Source organism: Delphinapterus leucas, chromosome 15 (assembly GCF_059928025.1).
Source record: "Delphinapterus leucas isolate spDelLeu-1000000601 "Yukka" chromosome 15, BTC_Dleu_Yukka2, whole genome shotgun sequence".
In the NCBI taxonomy this organism is placed as follows: Eukaryota; Metazoa; Chordata; class Mammalia; order Artiodactyla; family Monodontidae; genus Delphinapterus; species Delphinapterus leucas.
In genome coordinates, this window is record NC_143143.1 from 59452741 (window position 1) to 59477404 (window position 24664).

Below are 24664 nucleotides of genomic sequence, written 5' to 3' on the forward strand. Positions count from 1 at the left end.
GTGTATATATATATATATATATATATATTCCATGTCTTCTTTATCCATTTATCTGTTGATGGACACTTAGGTTGCTTCCATGTCTTGGCGACTGAAAATTGTACTGCTATGAACATTGGGGTGCATGTACCTTTTAGAATTAGAGTTTTTGCCTTTTCCAAATATATGCCCAGGAGTGGGATTACTGGATCATATGGTAACTCTATTTTCAGTTTTTTTAAGGAAACTCCATACTATTCTCCATAGTGGCTGCACCAATTTACATTCCCACAAATAGTTTAGGAGGGTCCCCTTTTCTCCATACCCTCTCCAGCATTTATTATTTTTAGACTTTTTGATGATGGCCATTCTGACAGGTGTGAGGTGATACCTCATAATTTTGATTTGCATTTCTCTAGTAATTAGTGAAGTTTAGCATCTTTTCATGTGCCTGTTGGTCATCTGTATGTCTTCTTTGGAGAAATGTCCATTTAGGTCTTCTGCCCATTTTTTTTTTTTTTTTGCGGTACGTGGGCCTCTCACTGTTGTGGCTTCTCCCATTGCGGAGCACAGGCTCCGGATGCGCAGGCTCAGCGGCCATGGCTCACGGGCCCAGCCGCTCTGCGGCATGTGGGATCTTCCTGGACCGGGGCACGAACCCGTGTCCCCTGCATCGGCAGGCAGACTCTCAACCACTGCGCCACCAGGGAAGCCCTGCTGCCCATTTTTTTGATTGGTTGTTTTTTTGATATTGAGCTGTATGAACCGTTTGTGTATTTTGGAAATTAATCCCTTGTTGGCTGCATTGTTTGCAAATATTTTCTCCCATTCCATAGGTTTTTTTTTCATTTTGTTTATGGCTTCCTCTGCTGTGCAAAAGCTTTTAAGTTTAATTTGGTCCCATTTGTTTATTTCTGCTTTTGTTTACATTACTCTAGGAGATGAATCCAAAAAAACTATTGCTGTGATTTATGTCAAAGAGTGTTCTGCCTATGTTTTCTCTAGGAGTTTTATAGTATCTGGTCTTATATTTAGGTCTTTAATCCATTTTGAGTTTATTTTTGTGTATGGTGTTAGGAAGTGTTCTACTTTCATTCTTTCACATGTAGCTGTCCAGTTTTCTCAGCACCACTTATTGAAGAGACAGTCTTCTCTCCATTGTATATTCTTGTCATCTTTATCATAGATTAATTGACCATAAGAGCGTGAGTTTATTTCTGGGCTTTCTATCCTGTTCCATTGATCTATGTGTCTGTTTTTGTGCCAGTACCGTACTATTTTGATTATTGTAGCTTTGTAGTATAGTCTGAATTCAGGGAGCATGATTTTTCCAGTTCTGTTCTTCTTTCTCAAGATTGTTTTGGCTATTCAGGGTCTTTTGTTTTTTCCATACAAATTAAAAAATGTTTTCTTCTAGTTCTGTGAAAAATGCCACTGGTAGTTTGATAGGGACTGCACTGAATGTGTAGACTGCCTTGGGTAGTATGGTCTTTTTAACAATACTGATTCTTCCAATCCAAGAACACTGTATATCTTTCCATTTGTTTGCATGGTCTTTAATTTCTTTCATCAGCGTCTTATAGTTTTCGGAGTACAGGTATTTTGCCTCTTTAGGTAGGTTTATTCCTAAGTATTTTATTCTTTTTGATGTGATGGTAAATAACCTAAGATCACTTTAAATTAAATTTTCCATTTGAGTTTTTTTTTTTTTTGAACATGCAGCTGGTATGGGGATTTTGATTCTCTGTGTGAGGGCTGCCTTGTGGATATAAATTCTCAAAGGAGACTTTTTGTCCACCACTTTCTGCTCAGGTCAAGAGAGACAAATGTCCCTTTTGTTTGGCAGGCTTATTCCTTATTGTCTCTTATACAGCATGTGGAACTTTGGTGCCCCAGCTTTGGGTAGGGCTCTACAAAGCATATCTGAATTGAGGATCACCAGTGTAGTGGATGCTGTTGGTACCCTGCCCAGGTACCTACTGGCTGGTTCATCACTCCCAGTTTCTGTGAGTGTGTGAGTCACGGGGTGATCAGGTGTCCCCCTTGATCTTCAGCAAAAGTGTGTTCCTACTTACGTGGTTCTGTGTATAATGGAGCTCTTTATAGACATTGAGCATGTATATTATTAGAAATGAAAGGATCAGCCTGTAGAAATAGTGTCTGACAGAAAAATTCAGTGTCTCTTTCATTTCCCTCCAGTAAGACAAATTCACAGACAAACTAAGGTAATATCAGTAAGATACCAGTTATATTCCTATGGATGAATTATTAAATAGACTTTCTAGTTCAAATCATTCTTAGGTGAGCTGAGGAAAGAAAGAAAGAGAGGAAAGAAGGAAGGAAGGGAAGGAAAGAGGGAAGGAGGGAAGAGTGGTCTTCATGCTTGATGACTCCTGGATAGGCTGAGTAGCGAAGCTTTAAGATGGAATTTGCTGGAAGATCAAACCTGAGAATGCAGAGATGAAAGCACAATTTAGACAGTTTTCTAACGACATGTCCCAGCTGTAAAGCCACACCACATGAACATCCCTCCTCTCTTACCCTTGCCTTCTTTCTCTACCCAACTCCCTAGCTCACCTAGTTTCCTGTTGCACTTGACAGTAGCAGGAGTCATCATTAATGAATCCTCTGATGGATGTCTTTCAAAAAAGCTTTAGCGTTTTCTTGAGAGAGATCTGGTAACTATTCGAATTAGGAGATCTCCTGTTAAAATATGTCCAAAAATTCTTCGAGAGATGAAGCCAAATTTCCTTCTCTTTGAGTGTAAGCTAGACTTAGTGACTCCATTCTAATGAATAGAAACTGGTGGAATTGATAGTGTAACTTCTTAGAACAGGTTATAAGAGGGCTTGTGCCTTCCTCTTTGCTTTCTCTCGGATCACTGGCTCTGGGGGGAAATCAGCTGCTGTGTTGTGAGGACACCCAAGCAGCCCTATGAAGAGGTCCACGTGGGGAGTAATCAAGTCTGTGGATAGCCAGCAAAGAACTGAAGGCTCCTGCCAGCAGCTGTGAGTGAGCCATTTGCAAACATATCTTCTAGCCCTGTCAAATCTTCTGATGACCATAGCCCTGCCTCAGATCTTGACTGCAATATGCAGAACCAGAACTGCCCGGTGAAGCCAGTCCCAAGTTCTTGACCCACAGAAACTGTGTGAGATAATAAATGTTTATTGTTTTAAGCTGTTAAGTTTTGGGGATAATTTGTTATGCAGCAACAGATAACAAATACATTCCTTCACATAAAGTTGTGTGTCATCAGAACAGGATAATTTGTCTGTGTTTGTGGTGGGTATGTAGGGATACTGGTTAACCTTGGAAGCCTGAGGGTAACCACTGGAAGTCCTGGGTTGTTACTGGCACCCTGCTGATACTTGCCCTTGCTGGCAAGGCCTCTTCAGCGGTCTGGCCTCCAGGGCTGATGCCCCCATGAGACTTCTGCACAGAACCAGTATGTGACACACAGCATTGCCAGAGACAAGGCTCTGCACTGCATCCTTTGCAAAACTCCCCCCAAAACCATCTTCCGTGTCCCTTTACAATAAACAATCAAATTCCTTTTAGAATTTCGTGCATGAGAAAGATTTTTATGCCCTGAGAAATATTTTGTTTCCTTCAGTTAGATAAGGAGAACCACACTGCTCTCTCTCCTTGCCTTGCTGCCAGGGAGGCTCCAGTGCATTTTTGGTGCTTGATGGCATCAGCTCCCCTCCGGCTAGTTTCTGGGGAATCACCATCTTCCCACTCACCAAGACTGGACTTCAGTTCATTTACTTTTATTTTCATCGGCTTCTTCAACCTTTTGTTTACACTGACTCACCTCCTTTGGATAGAGGTGGTGATCAGGAATGTGGGTCCCTCTGCAACCTCCTCCCAGTTGATGGGGCTGCCAGAAACCTGTCCCAACATGGGCTCCTTGCAAAAAGTCTATGATGGTGGTCATGGTCCTGCCCCCTCTTCCCAAGTCTGGAGCCGAGGGAAACCGCTGTGAGTGCAAGGTCTAGAGCTGCCTGAGCCAAGATACAGGGAAGGGCAGTTAGTGAGGGGAAGGCTCAGCTCTTCTAAAAGGTGGATAAAGCCATTGTCCTCCTGTTTTGGTAGCAAACAAGGGCTTGAGACTGAGTAATCAAGGTTCCCACGTTCACTGAGAAGAGGGAGAATGTGCATGTGTGTGAGAAGAGAGGGGAAGAGAGAACGATTTGTGGGGGTGAGATGAGCCGGTGGGGGTCCAAGGATCAGCCCCAGGACCCTGCTCCATTAGTCCCAGCTGTCAGTGGGGAGGTCTCTGAGCACTCCTTCCAGAGGCTGACCTCCAAGGACGAGCCTGAGGCTGGGCTTGGCCAGAGTCTGGTCTGACGCCAGGGGCTGCTGGGAGGCAGGCGACACAGTCCTGCCAGCAGAACTGGAGGCCCTAGAGCCCTGCGCCTTCTGGTCCAGGGTCTGGCTTGGGCTAGCAGGGTGATGTGCGGTCCCTGCAAAATGAACAAGACAAGAATGAGGATGTGGGAGATTTCCCTACAGTTTTCTGGTGTGGAACTGGAGCTCTCTGGAGCTGCCCTGTGCTGTCATTAGCTTTCAGTCCTATTTAGTGATGTGAGAATGGTCAGATCACCCTCAGGCATCTAGATGCACCTTGGCCTAGTCTTGGCATAAACAGCTGTGTAGGAGGAGCTGGCTGGAGAACTAGATTTTGAATGCTGGCCTTAGGCTAGACTCTGTGAGCCTGGTTTTCTTGAGAATAAAATTGGAGCAATAATAACAGCCTCACAGGTGGCTACCAGGGTCAAATATGATAATAGCGTTGTGGAAACTGTTTGGATCAACCCCAGAATGGTGCTCCTGCTAATCAGATCCATTTCCAGCTCTTTCTCTTACTTGTTTCCCTCCTTCAACTCTGAGTTGGGGGCAATTACTGGCTTGTTCTTCACCAAATCCAGTTCCAGGGACATAGAGATAGACTAAGTTTACATCGTGGATGGTATGGCCTGTGGCTGAAGCCCAGGCTTTGATGGGCACCATGTCCATGTGTGACCTCCAGGCTCCTCCCCGTCCCCGCTTGATGCAGGTAGAATCACAGGATGGACAGAGCCAGGGTTCCCCACATCACTGTAATGGAGCAGGACCCTATGGGGCCTTCCTGGGACAGGCTTTCCCCCATATCCTCTGCTTTAGCTGTTCTCTGAAGTACCTACGTAACAGTATTTGATGCACATTTCCTGAGTTGTTTCATAGATGTGAAAACACCCCACCAAATGGAAGAGGTTAACTACTTGATGACCATGAGCACATAGCCCCAGGCCTCCTGGAGCCCAAGGACTGATAACATTAACCCCTGTGACACCACCCTGTTCCCTCACCATCAGCCAATCAGAAAACTGTGCATGAGCTGATCACACACCCTATGATCCCCTTCCCTCACCTAGCTTTTAAAAATGCTTTGTCGAAATCCTCTGGGGAGCTTGGGACTTTTAGGGCATGAGCCACCTGTCTCCTTGCATGACACTGCAATAAACCTTTCTCTGCTCCAAACTCCGACGTTTCAGTTTGTTTGGCCTCACTGTGCGTTGGGCATGTTGCAGCAAAAATAGAAATAAGACTTAAATAGAAATGAGACTTTTCTTTTCTGATAAACAAGGAAAATAAGGAAACAATGAACAGGCTGGGGAAACAGAATAAACAGGCCTGAAAGAGTTAAGCAATCTTGGTTATTCTTTAGTGGTTACTACTAACAAACACTTGTAGCTAGACTTGTCCTTCACAAAGCTAATTACTCTCTGACTCCATAGGAATTGTTCTCTGCACCTGGCATTCTTCTCCCCCTACACTCCCCTGTAGCATTCTGCATTTCAAAAAGAATGTCTTGATAACTTCAGGGACACCAGATCTGGTTGCTGAGCTGCCAGAGGCCAGCTTTGGCTGTAAATTTACAGAAGAAAAGAAAAACATGCAAGACCTTCATTACTTTGAGCCTGACCACCTACCCCTGGGATATAAACCTCTATTCCCTAGGGAGGGGAGCACAGTTCTTGAGGCCCTAGCCCACTGTGTTCCCTCTTTGCCTGGCAAAGAATAAAGGTACTCTTTCTCGTTCCTCCAAAACTCTGTCTTCATATTTCCTTTTGGCATCAGTGCACAGAGAGCCAATATTTTGGCATCAGGCACACAAACTTACGTTAACATTACCACTTGGGAAGAAAGTGGTCATCAAGTGGAAACACCCAATTTGGACATTATGGAGTGAGAAATAAAGTTTTATTGTGTTTGAGCCATTAGCTGTTTTTGGCCTGTTTGTTACATCAGTGTCATTCTAGTGCTAACTTCAAGAAAGAGAAGCTAAATGAGGGCAGCAACAGAGGCTACTGGAGTTTTCCAGGGAAAGATTAACCATCTTCCTCAGCTCTCCCCCACACCCTAGTCCCACTGATGTGTTCACATAACCCTTTCATATACTGTAATATTGACTTAATCAGCATAAAATGGAAAGAAAGAGCTTTAGATCTGTAATAAAAAATTCAAATTTGGAGAGGGGCAAACTTTAGATCAGCAGCAGTAGAGAAAGGAGGGGAAGGGAGTGGGTAAGGTGGACAGGAACAGTGGGACTGTAGGTGAGGTAGGAGATAGATGGGGCCACCCCCCAAGGGTAAGCAGCTAGAGTTCATTCCCCATGGACAGAAACTCCAAAATATCAATAGCAGGACGATCAAGAGAGGAGGCTGGGTCCTGCCCAGATAAGAGATAAAAGACCACATATTTCTCATTCTTGAAGTCAAGGAGACCTTCCTGACTAGAAAGCTCCTTGGAGGTCAAAAGGGGAGTGATGTCAAGGCCACCCATAGGCCTCTTTGCTGGAATCCATCTTGGCTGAGAGATGCTCACACACACAGGGGAGGACCCTGAGATATACCAAATACAGACTCAGAACCAGGCAAATCAAAATGATAGGCCAAAGGAAACCCAGAAGAAATGCCCCATATAAGTGATTTAAATTACCACAAGGGCGTGACTCTCTCTCTGAGCCCACCCGTGTGTCTATCCACAAGTACTGTACTTTTTCCTCCTAATAAACACTTTGTTTCACTACTTTCCTTCTTTGTGGGAACTCTTTTCTGCAAAGCTGAAGGGTCAGGGCCTTATCACTGACCATTCGTCTAGTGGCTAGGATTCTGCACTCTCACTGCTGCAACCCTACCTTAATCTGTGGCCGGGAACCAAAACCTTGCTTAAAGCCACTGCAGGCCGAGGCCACCCAAGATCATGGGCACATGAATGGACCACTGTGAAACCAATGTAACTTTCTTGCTTTCTCATGTTAAATGTTTTATAAACCTATTTTTTCCTTCCATCGGTGTCCAAATAGGTTCATTCCATTTTTTTGTCTTGTTTTTGTTGGTGATATGACAACATAGTATCACATTTACTCCATTTCCTGCCCTGTGTGGAAAAATTAGGTGAATTCAAACACCTTCTATAGGGACTTCCTTGGTGGTCCTGTGGGTAAGACTCCACTCTCCAAATGCAGGGGGCCAGTGTTCAACCCCTGGTCTGGGAACTAGATCCTGCATGCATGCTGCAATTAAGAGTTCACATGCCGCAACTAAGAGTCCGCATGTCGCAACAAAGGGTCCACGTCGCGACTAAGAGTCCGCATGCCGCAACTAAGCCCTCATGCTGCAACTAAAGATCCTGCATGCCACAATGAAGACCCAGCGCAGCCAATATAAATAAATAATAAAAAAAAAAACAAAAAAGCCCCTCCAAAACACTTTCTTCTGCTCCACAATAAGTGCCAGCCGTTCGCTCTTCTGCATTCCATCTCTCAATGAGGCTTCCAAGCTATTGATGGACTGCAGCTGATCTTGCTGACAAGAATGTCTGTAGTTTTGAAATGCCTTCCATATATTTTGGAGACTTACCAGGAATAGGTTCTACATTGACATAGACCTCTTGTCCTCTTTTTGTAACATCCACTTGTTTATGGCTTATTTTAATACTTATTGCTATTCCAATATCAACAAGTGTTTGCTAGGGGTACACACAGGTACCCTTTTTTGCTCCGGATCTGCTTCTACAGTCACTCTCTGCACTATTGGAGCTCGAGAACTGAGGATTTTCATCTTCAGGGAAATACTGCTATGTGCTTAAATTCTTCTTGGTTCTGTTTCCTAGAGATGCCTATATGTTACAAAGGCATCAAATAAATGATAAGTAATTTCTGCACTAAAAATTCTAACTCCTAAACTCTCAGCCATTTCTTGTGCATCTCATTCAATTTCCATATCGAAGGTCAAAATTACCGCATATTGACACTTTAATTTTGACGCAGGGACAATCCTTGGAAAATGAGATCAGCTCAGAGACGGTCTCTTTCAATTTGACCTTTCCTCACTCCCAAGGTAGAGATGGTCTGTGATTATTCACCTCTGAAGCTCTGTGACACCTTTTTTGGAATGTGTGTGGCTTTTCCTCACCCTGTTATCCTAGCTATTCCAGTGCTGCTCTTTTCTCTAAGAGAACACAAACTGGTTCTGGTGGGAGTAGCAGCTGCTAGATGCAAATCTCCCTATTTCTCCTCCTAAAGAAAATGCTTAAAACAACACACAAAACAAATACCTCCTCCATCCCTGGCAGCTGTGATCCGTGTCAGCCAACCTCAGAGCATCTTAAAGGATCTGGATGGGACACAAACCCAATGCTCCTACATTGGGTTAAATAGCCAGATATTAAGAGGATATGACACGGGAAATGACAGACTCGGGAATGAGAGTGAAGAAGACAAAGTCATTTCAGAAACGAAGATGAAATGACTAAGAACCACCACCATAGAAAATGTGAGAGACTCAGGGGATAGAAATGAGGGAAACAACCCTGGTATTTCCCCATTTTACAGACATTCCTCCTCCTCCTACCAGCTCACGTTCATTGGTTCTCTGTGCCAGGAAGTCTGTGTAGCACTTCACATGCATAATCCCACCTCATTTGTACCACCCCTCGAGGTTGCCTGTGATTCACTCTTGTTTTATTTTGCCCAACTTCATACAGCTAATAATTGCCAGAAATCTGATTTCAATCCTAGATGTATCTGATTTCACAGCATTTGCTCTTTACATTTTCCCACGTGGCCTTGTAAAAGTAATCATCGTGAAATAGAATTTACCTTCTTTGGTGAGCTGGGTGGCATTTTTGGAGTTGCATTTAGCTGTGTCCTCTGGATCTCTGGCTGTGGCTCTGCCTTTGAAAGATTTGTGGCTCTTTTCAACTTCACGTAGCTGCAGGAAAAAAAATGAAAGGTTGATCCTGGTCAGGGAAATGAGTGTTTGAGTTTCGGAGCCCAGGATGGTGAGATCTAGAGGGCAGCCACCTTAAATAGCCGGTTCTTGTCCTCACCGCTGGTTGGAGAGGGCACCTGGGACTCAGGTTTGCATGGCATTTGAAGGAACACCTGGCCGGGGAGGACAGAACCTCTGCCAATCCTGTATTTCAATGCTTTTCTATACCTGGGCAGGAGGACAGTGAGAGCAACAGAAGGAAGTGTGGGTGGGGAGCTGGCAGTGAGGCCGATGAGATTAGTTCCAGAAGGGGGGGTGAGGAAGCAAGGAAGGCAGGGCTTAGGCAGGGTGAAGAAGGTGGGGTTGGGGGCTGGGAGAGCAGAAGAGGCAGTCAGCGTGTCAGCAGGTGTTGAGAGAGGCTGCCCCAGTGTGGAGGGGACTTAAGAGACTCCTTAGGTCATGGGGCACAAGCACTACGCTGTTCTGACAATGCTGTTTTCTTTAGTATTTCTAGTTTTAGTTTTAATAGGTAGGAATTACTGTGGGTACTGGTTTTATTGTGTATGAACGTTGGTTTAATCTATTGAGTTTCTCCTGTTCTTTAGCAACCGCTCAAAATTTAAGTCATTACTGTTATGTATTCCCAAATACCCTCAGAATATAAATGCATGTCATTGAGTCTCTCAAGGCTGCTTCCTGCCATGCAGATAATTTGGGGTTTGGTTTAGAGGAAAGCCATTTAAAGAATACAACTGGGCTCAAAGAGCAAATTAGCAAAAACCAAAAACATCACATCTTTTTGAATGAAAATGCCCGACAGACTCACCGCTTGGATTTTCTTTCTCAGCTGGGCATTAGCTCGGGAAAGGCTTTTGGAAACTGAGTTCAGGTAGTAAATGGCCAGGCTGCAAGAGAAAAGCATGCTCCGGGGGTACTGTGATCTTGGAAAATGGCAAGAGCTGGACACATTTCCCGAAGAATCACAACAGGCTTCCTGGAATAGGTGACCAGGATCTGCCTCTGGGCAGGGTGGAGGGAGGTCTTACCATCATCTTAAGTTCTCCACTTAACATCATTGACAAGGTCTTGGACATCCCTGTTCTCTCTCTATTTTATTGAACACATTTCTAGTTCTCAGAGTGTTTAATAAAGGTTAACTAAAGGAATCAGTCCTCTTCTGGGGAACCTGAAGAGGCAGGGGAGAGGCAGGGTTTCTTGTCTGCAGAAACAGCTGCTTGTGTTTCCTGGATACCTGCCCTGTGTCAGGCTCTATGCCATGTGCATCCCACTCCACGTCTCACTGGTTTTGATGAAACCCTGTGAAGAAGAAAGGATGACTCCCGTCTTTACAGGTCAGCATCCTGGAATGCAGAGAGTTTAAGTCACTTGCCCCAGGCCGCCCTATCTATTTGCACTTGTCGGAGACCACATTTGATGCCAAAGCCTTCAAGTGCGGAGAGAGGAGAGAGAGGTACTAAGTGACCTGCTCCAAGCTTGCCTAGAAACACAACTGCACAGACCCCAAAGGCCCTCTACCCAGGGTGCACTGATGGGAATGTCTGTCCTGGGCTTGTGGTTTTCAGAGTCCAGCCCCCACTGGCTGACTGGGTGGCTGGGTGTCCTTTGAGGCTATAGCCTGGGCTTCGCTTTCACAGGATCTAGGATTTGGGGCTTGTCCTGGATGTACCACCTGAGAAGGAGGGGCCACAAAAGCCCGGGATGCCTCCTGGACTGGGTGCTCCAACAGCCTGTCCTTATCTGTCACTTTTCTTGGGTCTTCTGATCCTTGCCCTCAGGGTGGATCCTGAGGTGGAGCCACTTCAGCAGAATCCTCGAGCTCTCTTACAGGCAGAAGGGAGGAACCACGCAGCCTTTGGTAGAGTATGGGTCAGAGGCTGTCCCGTGAGCTTCCTGAAGCAAAGACTCAGAGGACCGTGGGCGACAAGAGGCCAGAAGGAGGACAGGCAAGGGACCACCATCTGTTGGGAAGGCGCCCACGAGGCCTTGCCCTCTCTCCTAACTCATAGCCCATTTGTTAGGGAGGAACCAGAGATCAGAGAAGATAAAATGCTCCTGGGTGGCTGTGTTCCTCCTGAGGCTGTTTCCAAGCTTAGCATTTCCCTGTGCCGCCCCGTAAGGTCAGGTTTGGTGTCTGGGTTCCAGAATTTCCTCAGGTGGTTGTCACTACCATGTCAGCCCTCCTTCATGCCGGGACTAGAAGCAGAGGATGTCTGAAGTCAAGGATGTAAGGAAACACACCTATTTTGGAGAGCAATTCAGCACTATCTTCAAAGATTGAAGAAACGCATACCTATGACCCAGCAATACCACTTCTAGAAGTCTATCTTAGAGAAAACTGTAATATGCGCGCAAGGACACATACAAGGAGATAGCCAAAAAGTGGAAACAACCTATCTCTATGCAGAGAAAGGGTGGTTTAATCACACAACTGATAAAAGAAATGTTCACATATTGAGGTATGGGGAAGTCATTCTGGTTTATACATGAGCTAACTTGAATGTTATGCTAACTAAAGCAGCCTGCTTGTGACCTATCAAGCATACCTTGTACATCTGCTTTTTTTTTTTTTTTTTTTGGTGACCTCGCGACTTGCGGGATCTCAGTTCCCTGACCAGGGATTGAACCCGAGACACGGCAGTAAAAGCCCAGAATCCTAACCACTAGGCCACCAGGGACCTCCTATATCTATTTTAATTATGAAAGAAAAGGGCACATTGACCAGAAGTAAAGAATGTCCATGTGAAAAATAAAGATTAAATGTCTCCTTTCCTAGGATTCCAATGCTGGTCCTCCTTTGATGATAAGATTCGCTTCCCAGATGCCAAGGCCATGCTGACTCGCTGTGTATGTGCTGATCTGTTTTTTTTTTTTGAAACCTTGAAAGAATGTATCCCTGATTTGTTTAATGTTCTTTGTTCTGTCAAGATATAAAATTGTGCTGAAAACCATGCTTCTCTGGAGCAACTTCTCAGAGTTATCTAAGAAGCTGTCTTCTGGGCTATAGTCCTCAGTTTGGCTCAAATAACACTCTTTTCTATTCCTATTACAGATTGTTTATTGATTATTTTTGCGACACAATGGAATACAGCAGGGCCATGAAAATGTGTGCTCATGTATCCACATGAAAAAGTCCCCCAAACATAACGTGAGTGAGGAAAGCTGTGTAGTCTGAACGAGTCATGAAAAATTTTTGAACTCAGAAAGCAATAGTACATACATGTGATTAAATGGTCCAGATTGGAAATGATGAAAACTAATCCAAATAGCGGTCACCTTTGGAGAGGGAGGGAGAGAGAAAGACTGGGTGGGGCTTGAAGTGTAACATTTCTTTCTTTTAAAAAGAGAGACTGATCTGAAGCAAATATTGCTAAATGTTAACATCTGTTTAATCTTGTGATCTTGTACATGCTAGTCTGTATGTTTCTGTACGTTAGGAATATTTCACAATATCCTGCCCGGCTCCTTCCTTGAGCGTTCATTGTTTGCCTCCTACGCCCCAGGCATGGGGCTGGTGTTGGGGATACAGATATCGCCAAGTCCACCCACATCTTCAGTCTGTGAGAGGGATGGTGACAAATGCACCGAACACTCTAGTGCACGGGGTGCTCTGTAGAGAAGTCCTGCGGGCCCAGCCAGGGACAGGCTGCATCAGGCCTCAGCTTTCTTGGGGAAGGGGTGTTTGATATTTCCAGTGGATGTTTTGGAGGGTGCTGCAGACAATGCCAGTACTCACCTTATGCTTTGGGCCCTATCTTCAGTGTGCTCACTGAAAGACTTACAGCTGCCAGTGTAGCCCCGCCCCACACTCGGAAACCATTCTGTCCATGAAGGCAGCTGGCCCAAACTGCCGGGCAATTAACCAACGCCTCTTCCCTTCCACATCTCCCAGCAACACTCAACCAGTGATGGATGGGAGCTGGTCTACAGGTGCCCTGGATCCCTCACCCTTGAGCGGGATAACTCAGAGGCACACTTTCCCAGAACTCCCAGCAGGATTAAAGTCACCCCAGTAGTAAGAACGCACCTTCCTGTCCCTTCTCTGTCTTACTTCCCTACACACACTGCTCTCTCCAATTGCAATTTAGATTGCGTTTAAGTCTTTGTCTGAGGATCTGCTTCTGGGAAATCCAGATTGAGAGGGCAAGAAAGAAGGACCTGCCAAGGAAGTCTCGGGGAGGTTTCCACGAGGCAGAGCCATGGCCCCTGGATAACTTACAACATCAGCAGGATGGCTGGAATGATCAGGCCTGGATTGGCGAGGAAAGCAAAAATCTTGCCCAGGAAGGTTGGGAAATCGTTTTCGACCGTCTCTTGGATGACGTCATACATTCTGTTTTTCCCACTGGAAAGAGGAGAGAATACATTATAGCGTGCTGTGAAGTTCATATGGCATAAACAATTGTGTCCATACCCTGGAGGGTCCAGGCCGCCACTCACGACTACTCTCCTGGAAGAACAGAGCTCTTCTCCACAGGGACTGCAGTGGAAAAAGCCCCCACGTGGGGCTGCTCTGTAGGCGAGGGCTTAGAACTGCCTTAGCACCCTGGCTCCCAGCTTCAAGTCCTCGGGGCCTCACAACCTCTCAAACTACCTCGGTCTCCTGTGCCTGGTACCTTCCTCGGCAAGATGAAAATGGGTTTTCTCCTATACTCTTATGGGAGAAAATGGCCTGTGATGTAGCTATGAGACCGACGTGGAGCTTCCTCTGGGTCCCTGGGCCTGGAGGCAGCTCTCCAGATACTGATGTGATGGACAGCCTCATGGTGACTCAAAAATACCTACAATTAGTCTTCAGATGAGAATTCCAGTATTGCCTAGGGCAGGCTCCTGGACAGTTTACAACAGTAATTTTGATTTTCTTCAAATACCTAAGAACCATTATGCAGACTGCCTTCCACAAATACCTGCCCAGAGATTACTGTCTGCTCCTGGCTTTTGGTTGGTAGCTTTGGTGCCAAGAACTGGAATTTATGGTTTGAAATTCCTGGCTTAAATCCTCTCTCCTCCATTTATTAGCTGTGGGACACCATGGACAACTTACTTACTCAGTTTCTGCCTGTATTCATACCCTCACTCTCCCCACTAGAGCTGTACTTTTCAATGTGGTTATTAAAATTAAATTAAATTAAATTAAAAATTCAGTTTCTTAGTCACACATTTCAAGGAGTCATGTGACTAATAGCTACTATATTTGAGGAGCAGATGTGGATTTTTTCCCCTCATGTAGAAAGTTCTATTGGTTAGTGCTGCAGAGGTTTGATATCTTTGGGCAAGATACTGAAAATTTCTCTGCCCTGGTTTCCTCGTCCGTATAATATAGTACAATAATAAAATAGTATATACAATATGGTATTATAAATATAATAACAGCATTTGTCTCAGATTGTTCAGAGGACATAGACATGAATTCATATAAAACATTGAGTATGGGGCTGTCAAATTATAAGTGCCCTCCAAAATGTTGCATCTAGAAGCTTCATTTTTCTCTTATGTGTCAATCAGGGGTTAGCAAACAATGGCCCATGGACCAGATTTGGCTTGTTACCTGTTTTTATAAGGCCTGTGGGCTAAGAATGGCTTTTACATTTTTAAATAATTGGAAAAATATCAAAAGAAGAATAATATTTTGTGACACATAAAAATTGAAGTACGAAATTCAAACTTCAGTGTCTGTAAATGTTTTATTGGAACACAGCCACGCTCATCTATTTATGTATAGTCTCTGGTTGTTTTTGTGCTATAACAGCAGAGATGGGTGGTTGTGTTAGCAAACACCTGTGGCCACATCTCAACGCTCAGTACTGCTGCACAGCACACTACAAATTGCAATGATGTAGTTATAACATGGCAGCATTTCAAGTGCCATGCATATCACCGCATCATAACATTTAATTTATCATTAGTAGTATTATTTGGCTGTGCCCTGCAGCTTGCGGGATCTTAGTTCCTCGACCAGGAACTGAACCCGCACCCTCGCCAGTGAAAGCGCAGAGTCCTAACCACTGGACCACCAGGAAATCCCTATTATTTTTTAAATTACTACTGCATACCCATTTTGTAAAAACAAGAAAAGTGGACTTCAAATGTGATGCTTAAGTCACAATAGAATGTGGATTATTTTGTCATTGAATTATGACGTATTAGATGATGCATTAGTTTTCAGTGACTACTGTGTAACCAATTACCATACTGGAGGCTTAAAACAATACAAATTATTTTCTTACAGTTCTGGAGGCCAAAAAGTCTGAAATGGTTTCACTGGACTGAAACCAAGGTGTCAGCAGGGCTGCTCTCCTTTCAGAGGGAGGCTCTAGGGAAGAATCTGTTTCTTTTTCTCAACTTTTACAGCTTCATTCCCTGCATTCCTTGGCTCATGGTCCCTTCCTCTATCTTCAAAGCTAGCAGCATAGAATCTTCAAATCTCTTTCTGCTTTCAAGGTCACATCACTTACTGCTCTTCTATAGTCAAATATCTCTTTGCCTCCCTCTAATAAGGACACGTGATTTAGGGCCCATCTGGGTAATTCAGACAATCTCCCCATCTCAACATCCTTAATCAGATAAACAAAGACCATTTTGATGTATAAGGTAACATCCACAGGTTCCAGGGATTAGGACCTGCATATCTTTGGGAGCCATTATTCAGCCCACCAGTCTGCTCTCTGGCCTCCAAACATTCACACTCATTCCACCTGCAAAATATATTCACCACCATCCCTACATGCCCCAAAGTCTCAACCTATTACAGCATCAACTCAGAGTCCCAAAATCCCATCTAAATATCATGGACTCAAAAGTCCCAAATCTCATCTAAATCAGGTGTAGGTGAGACTTTGGGTATGATCCATTTTGGGGCAAAATTTCTCTCTATCTGTGGAGCTGTGAAACTAGAAAGCAAGTTATTTACTCCCAAAATACAATGGTGGGTCAGCCATAGGATAACAGTTATAGATATTCCAATTCCAAAAGGAAGAAAATGGAAGGAAGAAAGGAATCACCAGTTCCCAGCAATTCTGAAGTCCAGTCAGCCAAATTCCATTAGATTTCAAAGGCCTGAGAATGATTTTCTCTCGGCTCAACCCTCTGTGCCTGCCTGCAGCTCTGCCGTCCAGGCCCAAGACTCTGGCCTCGGAGTCGTCCTTCCTTTTTCTTGAAGAGTAGCACAGGTTTCAGCTGAGTAGATTTGATCAGCCTGTTTACTGACTATAGAATATTTGGAGTCCAACAGCTTTCCTTCATTTTGTCTCTTCTCTGCCCCTTTCAGTCCAAGCTCTGATACTGCTCATACAACAATCTCAAATACCTGGTGGGGCTTCCATGTATGTTGTGGGAATTCAGTCCATTACACAAGAGGGTCCTACACAGATCTTTCCTGGATAATTCCATTTCTATTTCTGGCTTCTGCTGAGATGGTTGAGAGGATCCGAGTTACATGCTTAAAAGAATCATCTGTGTGAATGAATATTCAGATCCTTCAGAAGCACTAGCAAAATGTTGTCCAGCCTCCTCCTTGGCTTTCTCCTTAGAGCGTGCTTTCCTAACAGTGGACCTGTTTTTAGAGTCTTCTGCAAACTGGACAGACTGAGAATTTCCCAAATCATCAAGTCCTGGTTCCTTTTTGCTTATCAGTTCTTTCCTCAATTTATCTCTTTCTTCTCACATTTTTAGTATAAACAGCAAGAAGAAACTAGGCTGCACCTTCAACACTTTACCTAGAAATATCCTCAGCTATAATCTCCAAAATATACAAACAGATCATATAACTCAACAACAACAAAAAAACAACCCAACTGAAAAATGGGCAGAAAACCTTAACAGACATTTCTCCAAAGAAGACATACAAATGGCCAGTAGGCACATGAAAAGATGCTCAATATCACCAATTATTAGAGAAATGCAAATCAAAACTACAGTGAGGTACCACCTAACACTGGTCAGAATGGCCATCATTAAAAAGTCTACAAATAACAAATGCTGGAGAGAGTGTGGAGAAAAGGGAACCCTCTTACACTGTTGGTGGGAATGTAAGTTGGTGCAGCCACCACGAAAACAGTATGGAGGTTCCTCAGAAAACTAAAAATAGAACTACCATATGATCCAGCAATCCCACTCCTGGGCATATACCTGGACAAAACTATAATTCAAAAAGATACATGCACCCCTATGTTCATAGAAGCACTATTCACAATAGCCAAGACATGGAAACAACCTAAAGGTCCATTGACAGATGAATGGATAAAGAAGATGTGGTACATATATACAATGGAATATTCCTCATCCATTAAAAAGAACAAAACAATGACATTTGCAGCAACATGGATACAACCAGAGATTATCATATTAAGTGAAGTAAGTCAGAAAGAGAAAGATAAATATCATATGATATCACTTATATGTGAAATCTAAAATATGGTACAAATGAATTTATCTACAAAACAGAAACAGACTCACAGATATAGAGAACAGACTTGTGGTTGCCAAGGGGGAGAGAGGGAGGGGGAGGGATGGACTGGGAGTTTGGGATTAGTAGATGCAAACTATTATATATGGGATGGATAAACAACAAGGTCCTACTGTATAGCACAGGGAACTATATCCAATCTCCTGGAAAAAAAACATAATGGAAAAGAATATTAAAAACATGTATATATGTGTATAACTAAATCACTTTGCTGTACAGCAGAAATTAGCACAACATTGTAAATCAACTATACTTCAATTAAAAAAAAACAGAGAAAAAAGTTTTTACTAAGATTGATCTTCAAAAAAAGAAATATCCTCAGCTGTGGACTTCCCTGGCAGTCTAGTGGTTAAGACTCTGTGCTTCCACTGTAGGGGGCGTGGGTTCAATCCCTGGTCGGGGAATTAAGATCCCACATGCCACACGGTGCAACCAAAAAAAAAAAAAAAAAAAAGAAAAAGACAAAAAAAAGAAATATCCTCAGCTAAATATAGAAGTTTATCATTTACAAATTCAGCTTTCCATACGACTGAAGGACATAGTTTATCTAAGCTTTCTGTCTCTATATAACAAGGATACCCTTTCCTCTAGTTTCCAAAATCATGGTCCTCATTTACCAGTGATGAAGTAATTAAATTGTAGGAGCTGAAGGAATGTATTCAGAGAAAATATACTTAAGACTTTTAGATTTTCCAGCAAGAGCAGTTGCTTGAAGAGTTGAGGACATTCAAACACAAGGCAAGTGATCTCAGGTGGTTTTCTTTGGCTCTTAATGAGCCAATAGATGTTTCTGATACTGCTTAGTTGTTATTCGAGGAGTTAATGCCAAGTCTGAAGTGACTGAAGAATTAACTCCTATGAATATTCTGTGCAGGACATATATGGGTGAAATTTTCTCAAAGAAATTGAGAAAACACTAATTTAGTACAACTGAATGGAATGGAATTCAGTACAACTGAAATGAAGTGGAATCTGCTATGATGTGCTACAACTGATAATGGTCAAACTATATGTAGAGCAGAAGTCAGAGCTGAACAAATTAACAAAGCTTGTGAAAATTTCAGTGTGTGCACACTATGGTTATTCATTTTCTTATTCATCAGTAAGTAATTTGTAGAAAATATTTGAATCTATCATGTACAATTGAGTCAATAGTGTCAATGGTAAACTTCATTTGCTCTCATGACTTAATCATTTTCATATCTGTGAATTTTTATCAGAAATAGAAACTGAATATCCTGACTTGCCCTACTGCACAGCAGTCCGATGGCTTGGCAGTAATAAAGCTTTATGGCAAATTTTTTTTCTATGGTGGTAGATGTGTTGCCATGTCTGGCACAAAAATTGATCTGGCAGCAAAGATGGCTATCTGGGCAGGACAACTGATTTTTGATGATACAGAATAGTAACTCGGAACCTCTATTATGTGAAATATCACCTCCTTCCCCTCAAAAGAATTCCATTCTTCTCATTGGTAGTCCTGTATTACAAAAAATTATACTCTATTATTATTATCATATTTTGAATTTTGCCAGTAAAAACTTTGTGGGCATTTGTTTCTCTCCTGTTATATAAGTACCTACATAATAGTCTTGATTTTGTCTCTTGATCCTCAAAGCCTAAAATATGTACTATCAGGTTCTAAAAGAAAAAAGTTAGCTGATCCCTGGTGTAGATAATGCTTCCCACCTCATAGCATTGTTATGAGTACCAGCTACCCCGAATTCAGGCAGGGCTCAAGCTTAACAAATTCGTATATATGCCCTACTATGGATTAGCACACTCCTCCAAGTACTTTACAGATAACAGCACACTAAACCCTCACAGCAACAACTGAAATAAAGTGGAATCTGCTGTGATGTGCTACAACTGATAATGGTCAAACTATATACAGAGGAGAAGAAGGCATAGCTGAACAAATTAACAAAGCTTGTGAAATTTTCCATCTCAGAGGCAATGAATCTGCTGTGTAACTTGCTCAAGATGACCCAGCTGGCAAACAACAGAGCCAGCTCTAGAGTTTATGCTCTAAAACAGGAGTGGGGGCAATTTTTACCCAAAAAAGATTTTAGGCTTTGTGAGCCAGATGGCCTCTGTTGGAACTACTCAAATTCTACTGTTGTAGTTAGAGAGCAGCTATAGATTATATGTAAGCAAATGAGTGAGGTTGTGTCCTAATAAAACTTTATTTACAAAAACAGGTGGTCTGGATTCGGTCCATGGGATGTAGTTTACCAACCCTTACTTTTAACTATACACTCTACAATACTGCCCATCTCACTCATTTATCTTGCCTGCCTGGATCTGGTCCCAACCCTAAAAGTGTAAAGGGTCTGGTTCAAGCACTGACCATAAATTTTCTCCTAGACACTGGGTGTAAAGCAGGGAGAAAGGAAGAAAAAAAAAATCACACCTGCATGGAGCTTATGGTCTGGTGGGGGAGATGGACAGCAAACAAGATGAAAAAACAAAAAGAATGGCATGCTAGATGTTGGTAAAGAGATGTGATAAACAGAAGTAATGACAAGACGTGCGTGCGTGCGTGTGTGTGTGTGTGTGTGTGTGTGTGTGTGTGTGACTTCAGTTAGGGTCTCCAGGGAAGGCCTGAAAAGGTGACCATTGAATAAAATTCAGAAGCAAGTGAGAGGACAGCTGTGAAAATGCTTGAGGGATGAATGTTCTCGCTGTTGGTGTTTTTTTTGTTTTGTTTTGTTTTGTTTTTCTGTACGCGGGCCTCTCACTGTTGTGGCCTCTCCCGTTGCGGAGCACAGGCTTCAGACGCGCAGGCTCAGTGGCCATGGCTCACGGGCCTAGTCGCTCCGCGGCATGTGGGATCTTCCTGGACCGGGACATAAACCCATGTGCCCTGCATCGGCAGGCGGACTCTCAACCACTGTGCCACCAGGGAAGCCCTGTTGGTGGGTTTTGATCAGAAGAGTGACAGGAAGGAGGTGGCAGCCACGTGTCCTCCTGGGCTCCACTCGTGGGTCCCTTCCTCTGCTATCTGGGTGTCAGCTGTCAGGGCCTCAGGGAGCAGATGAAGCAAGAGTGGGGCAGGTGGCGAGGGCCAGACATGACACGGGCCTACTCACTGGCCTCCTGCCTGGAACAGGTGGGTGGTCTGGGCAAAGGGGCACCGGCTGAACCTTTACACCCAGAGCCCAGCCCTCCAAACCTTGCTCAGGAAGAAGCCTAAAGAAGCTTCTGCCACTTCTGCCATGTGGTTGTCCCTCAGCCTGGGGCCCAGGCCTCCTGCCACTCAGCATGGTCCTCCACTCTGGATCCAGCCCCCCTTTCCTTCTATCTGGACCCCCGTTCAGCCCCATCACACTCTGCTGTGAGCTCTCCTGCTAACGACTCCTCTGAGCTCCCACAGCCCTTGCTGTGGGGCACCAAGAACAGGGCTTTATCAAGGTCAGTCCGTTATAAACTGAGACGTTTCAGTTCAGCATTTCCCAAAGCGTGTTGATCCACATTAGTAGGCAGGGTTGGGACTGGAATGAGGCGGGTGAGGCCCTGGGGTGCACAGTTTAAGGAGGTACCGCCCTCGGGGTTGTGCAAGTGCAAGGTGGGCACCTTACTAGCCTCACCCTCCTCCCTGCCCTAGATGGTGTTCCATGGAGCAAGGGTCTGTGGTCAGTAGGGAGGGAAGCACCGGCTTGCACACGGTCTCTCACTGCATGTTTCTTCAGAGCCTTGAATAAAGGAGTGTGCATTGTGCATTTCTAAGTGAGGAGGTGGCACATAAAAGGGGCAGCATGTCCCAAACTCTTGAACCACAGAATCTCTTTTTATGCAGAAAAGAAAGGGCTTTGTTTTCAGAGGGTGTCGCATTTGGAAGTTGAGCAGTAGATGCACACTCTCTCTCCATCTACCTCCTTACATAACTGTTTATCTCTTTATATACAATGTCCAGTCTCTGAAACTAGTCTGGCTTATACCTTGAGCCTACAGTGCTCTGTAGAGCATGAGGACCCTGTCAAGAGTCTCAGTAGCGGCTTCACATTTGAATGGGACTTGTAAAGGTACGGTCATTTCATTTTCAGAATGCCCCCTGTTACTCATCCCATGGCAAGGTAATCCAGGGCAGTAGGTTATCCATATGTTAAAAGGTTAGAGCTGTGCTGTCCAATATGGTAGCCATTAGCCACTGGTGGTTATTTAAATTGAAATTAATTTAAATGAAATAAAATTAGAAATTCAATTTCTTGGTCCTCATTTCAAGTGCTCAACAGCCACATGGTGGCTACCATATTGGATGGCACAGACATAGAACACCTCCATCCTGCAGAAAGCTCTGTTGAACAGCATTAATGATTTTCCCAAAGCTCCATGGCCTTTCGCAGGCTGACGTGACACCAGAACTGGAATTCTGAGCCTGAGATCTCTGAGCAGACTGCCCTGGGAGAAGAGGTGCTCCCCTGCAACTGAGGCTGTGCACCTGAATGGCCCGCAGTCAAAGGAGGGTGGAAGGGACATGACGGTGTAGGCCACCGGCAGGAGGCTGAGGAAAAGCACCAGCAGCAAGAGGCCCATGTAGAAATTGTTGGATCGGGAGGCTTTGAACACGCGTTCGTGGGGGACGTTGCTGCTCATCACTGCCCAGCACTGGAAGTACATGGAGGTCAGCAGGCGCAGCACGTTGATGCCCACCAGTCCTGGGGCATAGAAGGAGCCCATCCTGGAAGGGCAGAGACCACACACCTGGTTGGCTCGACAGCAGAAGAGGCCGGGGAAGGACGACACAAGGAAACGGGACTGATGGGCTAGGGGCAGGAGGCCTTGTTGCTTTCTCTGTAGGTCCCAAGGGAAGGGGCCTCCCATTTAACCAGGATGTTTATCACCAAGCCATAGCCATCCATTCCTCAGGACAGGGACTCTCTGAGCATTCCTGGCTTGGGTTCTGGCAAGGATTTTACCACTGCCCCACCGCCAGGCATGGAGCAAATTACATGGCCTCTTGTCTGTTTCTCCATGGTCTCCATTAAACAGCATTGATGCTCAGAAAAGTATTTGAAGTCCTTAACTTAAAAGAATTGGATATTGGCTTGCTATGAGCCTTTGAAAGCCTTTGGCTGAAGTCAGGCAGCCTCCTCTAACTCCTTCTCAGAGGGAAGTTCCTCAGTTCATTTATCTCCCTCCCTCCTCTCTTTCCTTTCCTCCCCTTCCTTCTCCCTCCCTCCCTTTCCTCCTCTTCTTTCTTTCCCACTCTACTTTATCCTTTTTTCCTACTTCTCTCTCTCCTCCCTCTTTCCTCCCTCTTCCTTTTTTCCTTCTCTCTCCCTAGCTCTTCTCTCCCCTCTCTATGTATATGGTAGCAAGTGGGTAGGCCAGACACTGTCCTGGTTCTCCTCTAGTCCTGTTCAAGCAAAAGAAGGGAGCTCAGAGAGGCCAGATGATTTGCCCAGCCTCTCTCTAGCTGGTTGAGAGGCAAAGCCTGGGATTCCAGCTTTTTGACTCCCCAAATGAGGTGATCACCAGAGGAAATGGATAACTCACCAGATCATTCCTTGGTTGAAGATCAAACCAAGCACATTTCCACTAATATCAAACTCAGCATATGAGGGCTGGAGGGAGAGAGAGAGAGAGGAGAGAGAGAAAGTCTGTTAGGTCGTGTCAGCCAGACCCCACTACCGGTCAACTGACCAAGCCACTCCACCCCAAAGAGCCTGCTCTGGTGACCAGAGAGGAACCTTAGATTCAGAGTTCTATTTCTTTAACATGTTTTCAACTTTTAAAAAAGTTTTGAAGTTCTCAAACTTGAAACTTTCTTCAATGTCTTCTCCAATGAAAATAATGAGAATTTTTTGGGAATTCCATGGCAGTGCAGTGGTTAGGACTCCACACTTCCACTGCAGGGGTCTGGGTTCAATCCCTGGTTGGGAAATTAAGATCCCGCAAGCTGTGCAGCATAGCCAAACTAAAAAAAAAAAAAAAAAAAAACAGAATTTTTACCTTTTATGGCCTGCAGGCTGACAGTGTGCTCTTGGGAGGCCCCAAGAGAACATTTTATCAATGTTCTAATCAGAAATGTAACTTGAAATTATAAGCAAGGAGTAAATCAGATAAATAACAAAATGCAAATAATTAAATGAGGAATCAAATGTAAAGAAAGCTTTAAAAACAAAATAAATAAATCCTCCAATTCTCTTTTCTCCTTCTCATCATTTTCTAAAATTAATTAATTAATTAAATTTTGGCTGTGTTGGGTCTTTGCTGCTGCACGTGGGCTTTCTCTCTACTTGTGGTGAGCAGGGGCTACTCTTCGTTGCGGTGCGCGGGCTTCTCATTGTGGTGGCTTCTCTTGTTACGGAGCACGGGCTCTAGGTGCACATGCTTCAGTAGTTGTGGCTCGCGGGCTCTAGAGCGCAGGCTCAGTAGTGGTGGTGTATGGGCTTAGTTGCTCTCCGGTATGTAGGATCTTCCCGGACTAGGGATCGAACCCGTGTCCCCTGCATTGGTAGGCGGATTCTTAACCACTGCACCACCAGGGAAACCCCACTGTCATCTTCTTTTTCATGGAAAGGAACCACCTCAGCCAGATGCAGATTTTCAACCTGACTCTGATTTTCAGAGTTTTGGAAATTTGTCAACTGTTTGAAAGAACATAAAGTGTGTGAGCATTAGGGAGTAGTCGGTGTCCTTGTGAGGCCACCTGAAACCTGCTTCCCAATTTGTCTTCCAGAAATGGAGATAAAAAGTGACAAGAATGAGAGAAGGAGGAAAACAAAGTGAGGAGAGAGAGAAGGAAAGTCAGGTGAGCGTGGATTAAAGGAAGAAACATGCAGAATCCAAATATAGGAGGGTTAAATCTTGGGAATTTAAAATTTAACATTTGAAAATATTAAAAAAAACTTTTTAGGGCTTCCCTGGTGGCGCAGTGGTTGAGAGTCCACCTGCTGATGCAGGGGACACGGGTTCGTGCCCCGGTCCGGGAAGA

The 24664-nt window shown here is 44.3% G+C and overlaps 1 protein-coding gene across 1 annotated transcript in view; it reads right to left on the reverse strand.

The window, feature by feature from the left end:
* Positions 1-4186: 4186 nt before the first annotated feature.
* Positions 4187-24664, reverse strand: part of TMC2 (transmembrane channel like 2) — an 88716-nt gene continuing 68238 nt past the window's right edge. The window contains 7 exon segments of the mRNA XM_089895422.1: positions 4187-4347; positions 4350-4448; positions 9131-9242; positions 10069-10147; positions 13480-13605; positions 22166-22405; positions 23224-23291. Coding sequence (XP_089751548.1) covers positions 4247-4347; positions 4350-4448; positions 9131-9242; positions 10069-10147; positions 13480-13605; positions 22166-22405; positions 23224-23291 — 825 coding nt within the window. The 3' untranslated portion in view covers positions 4187-4246.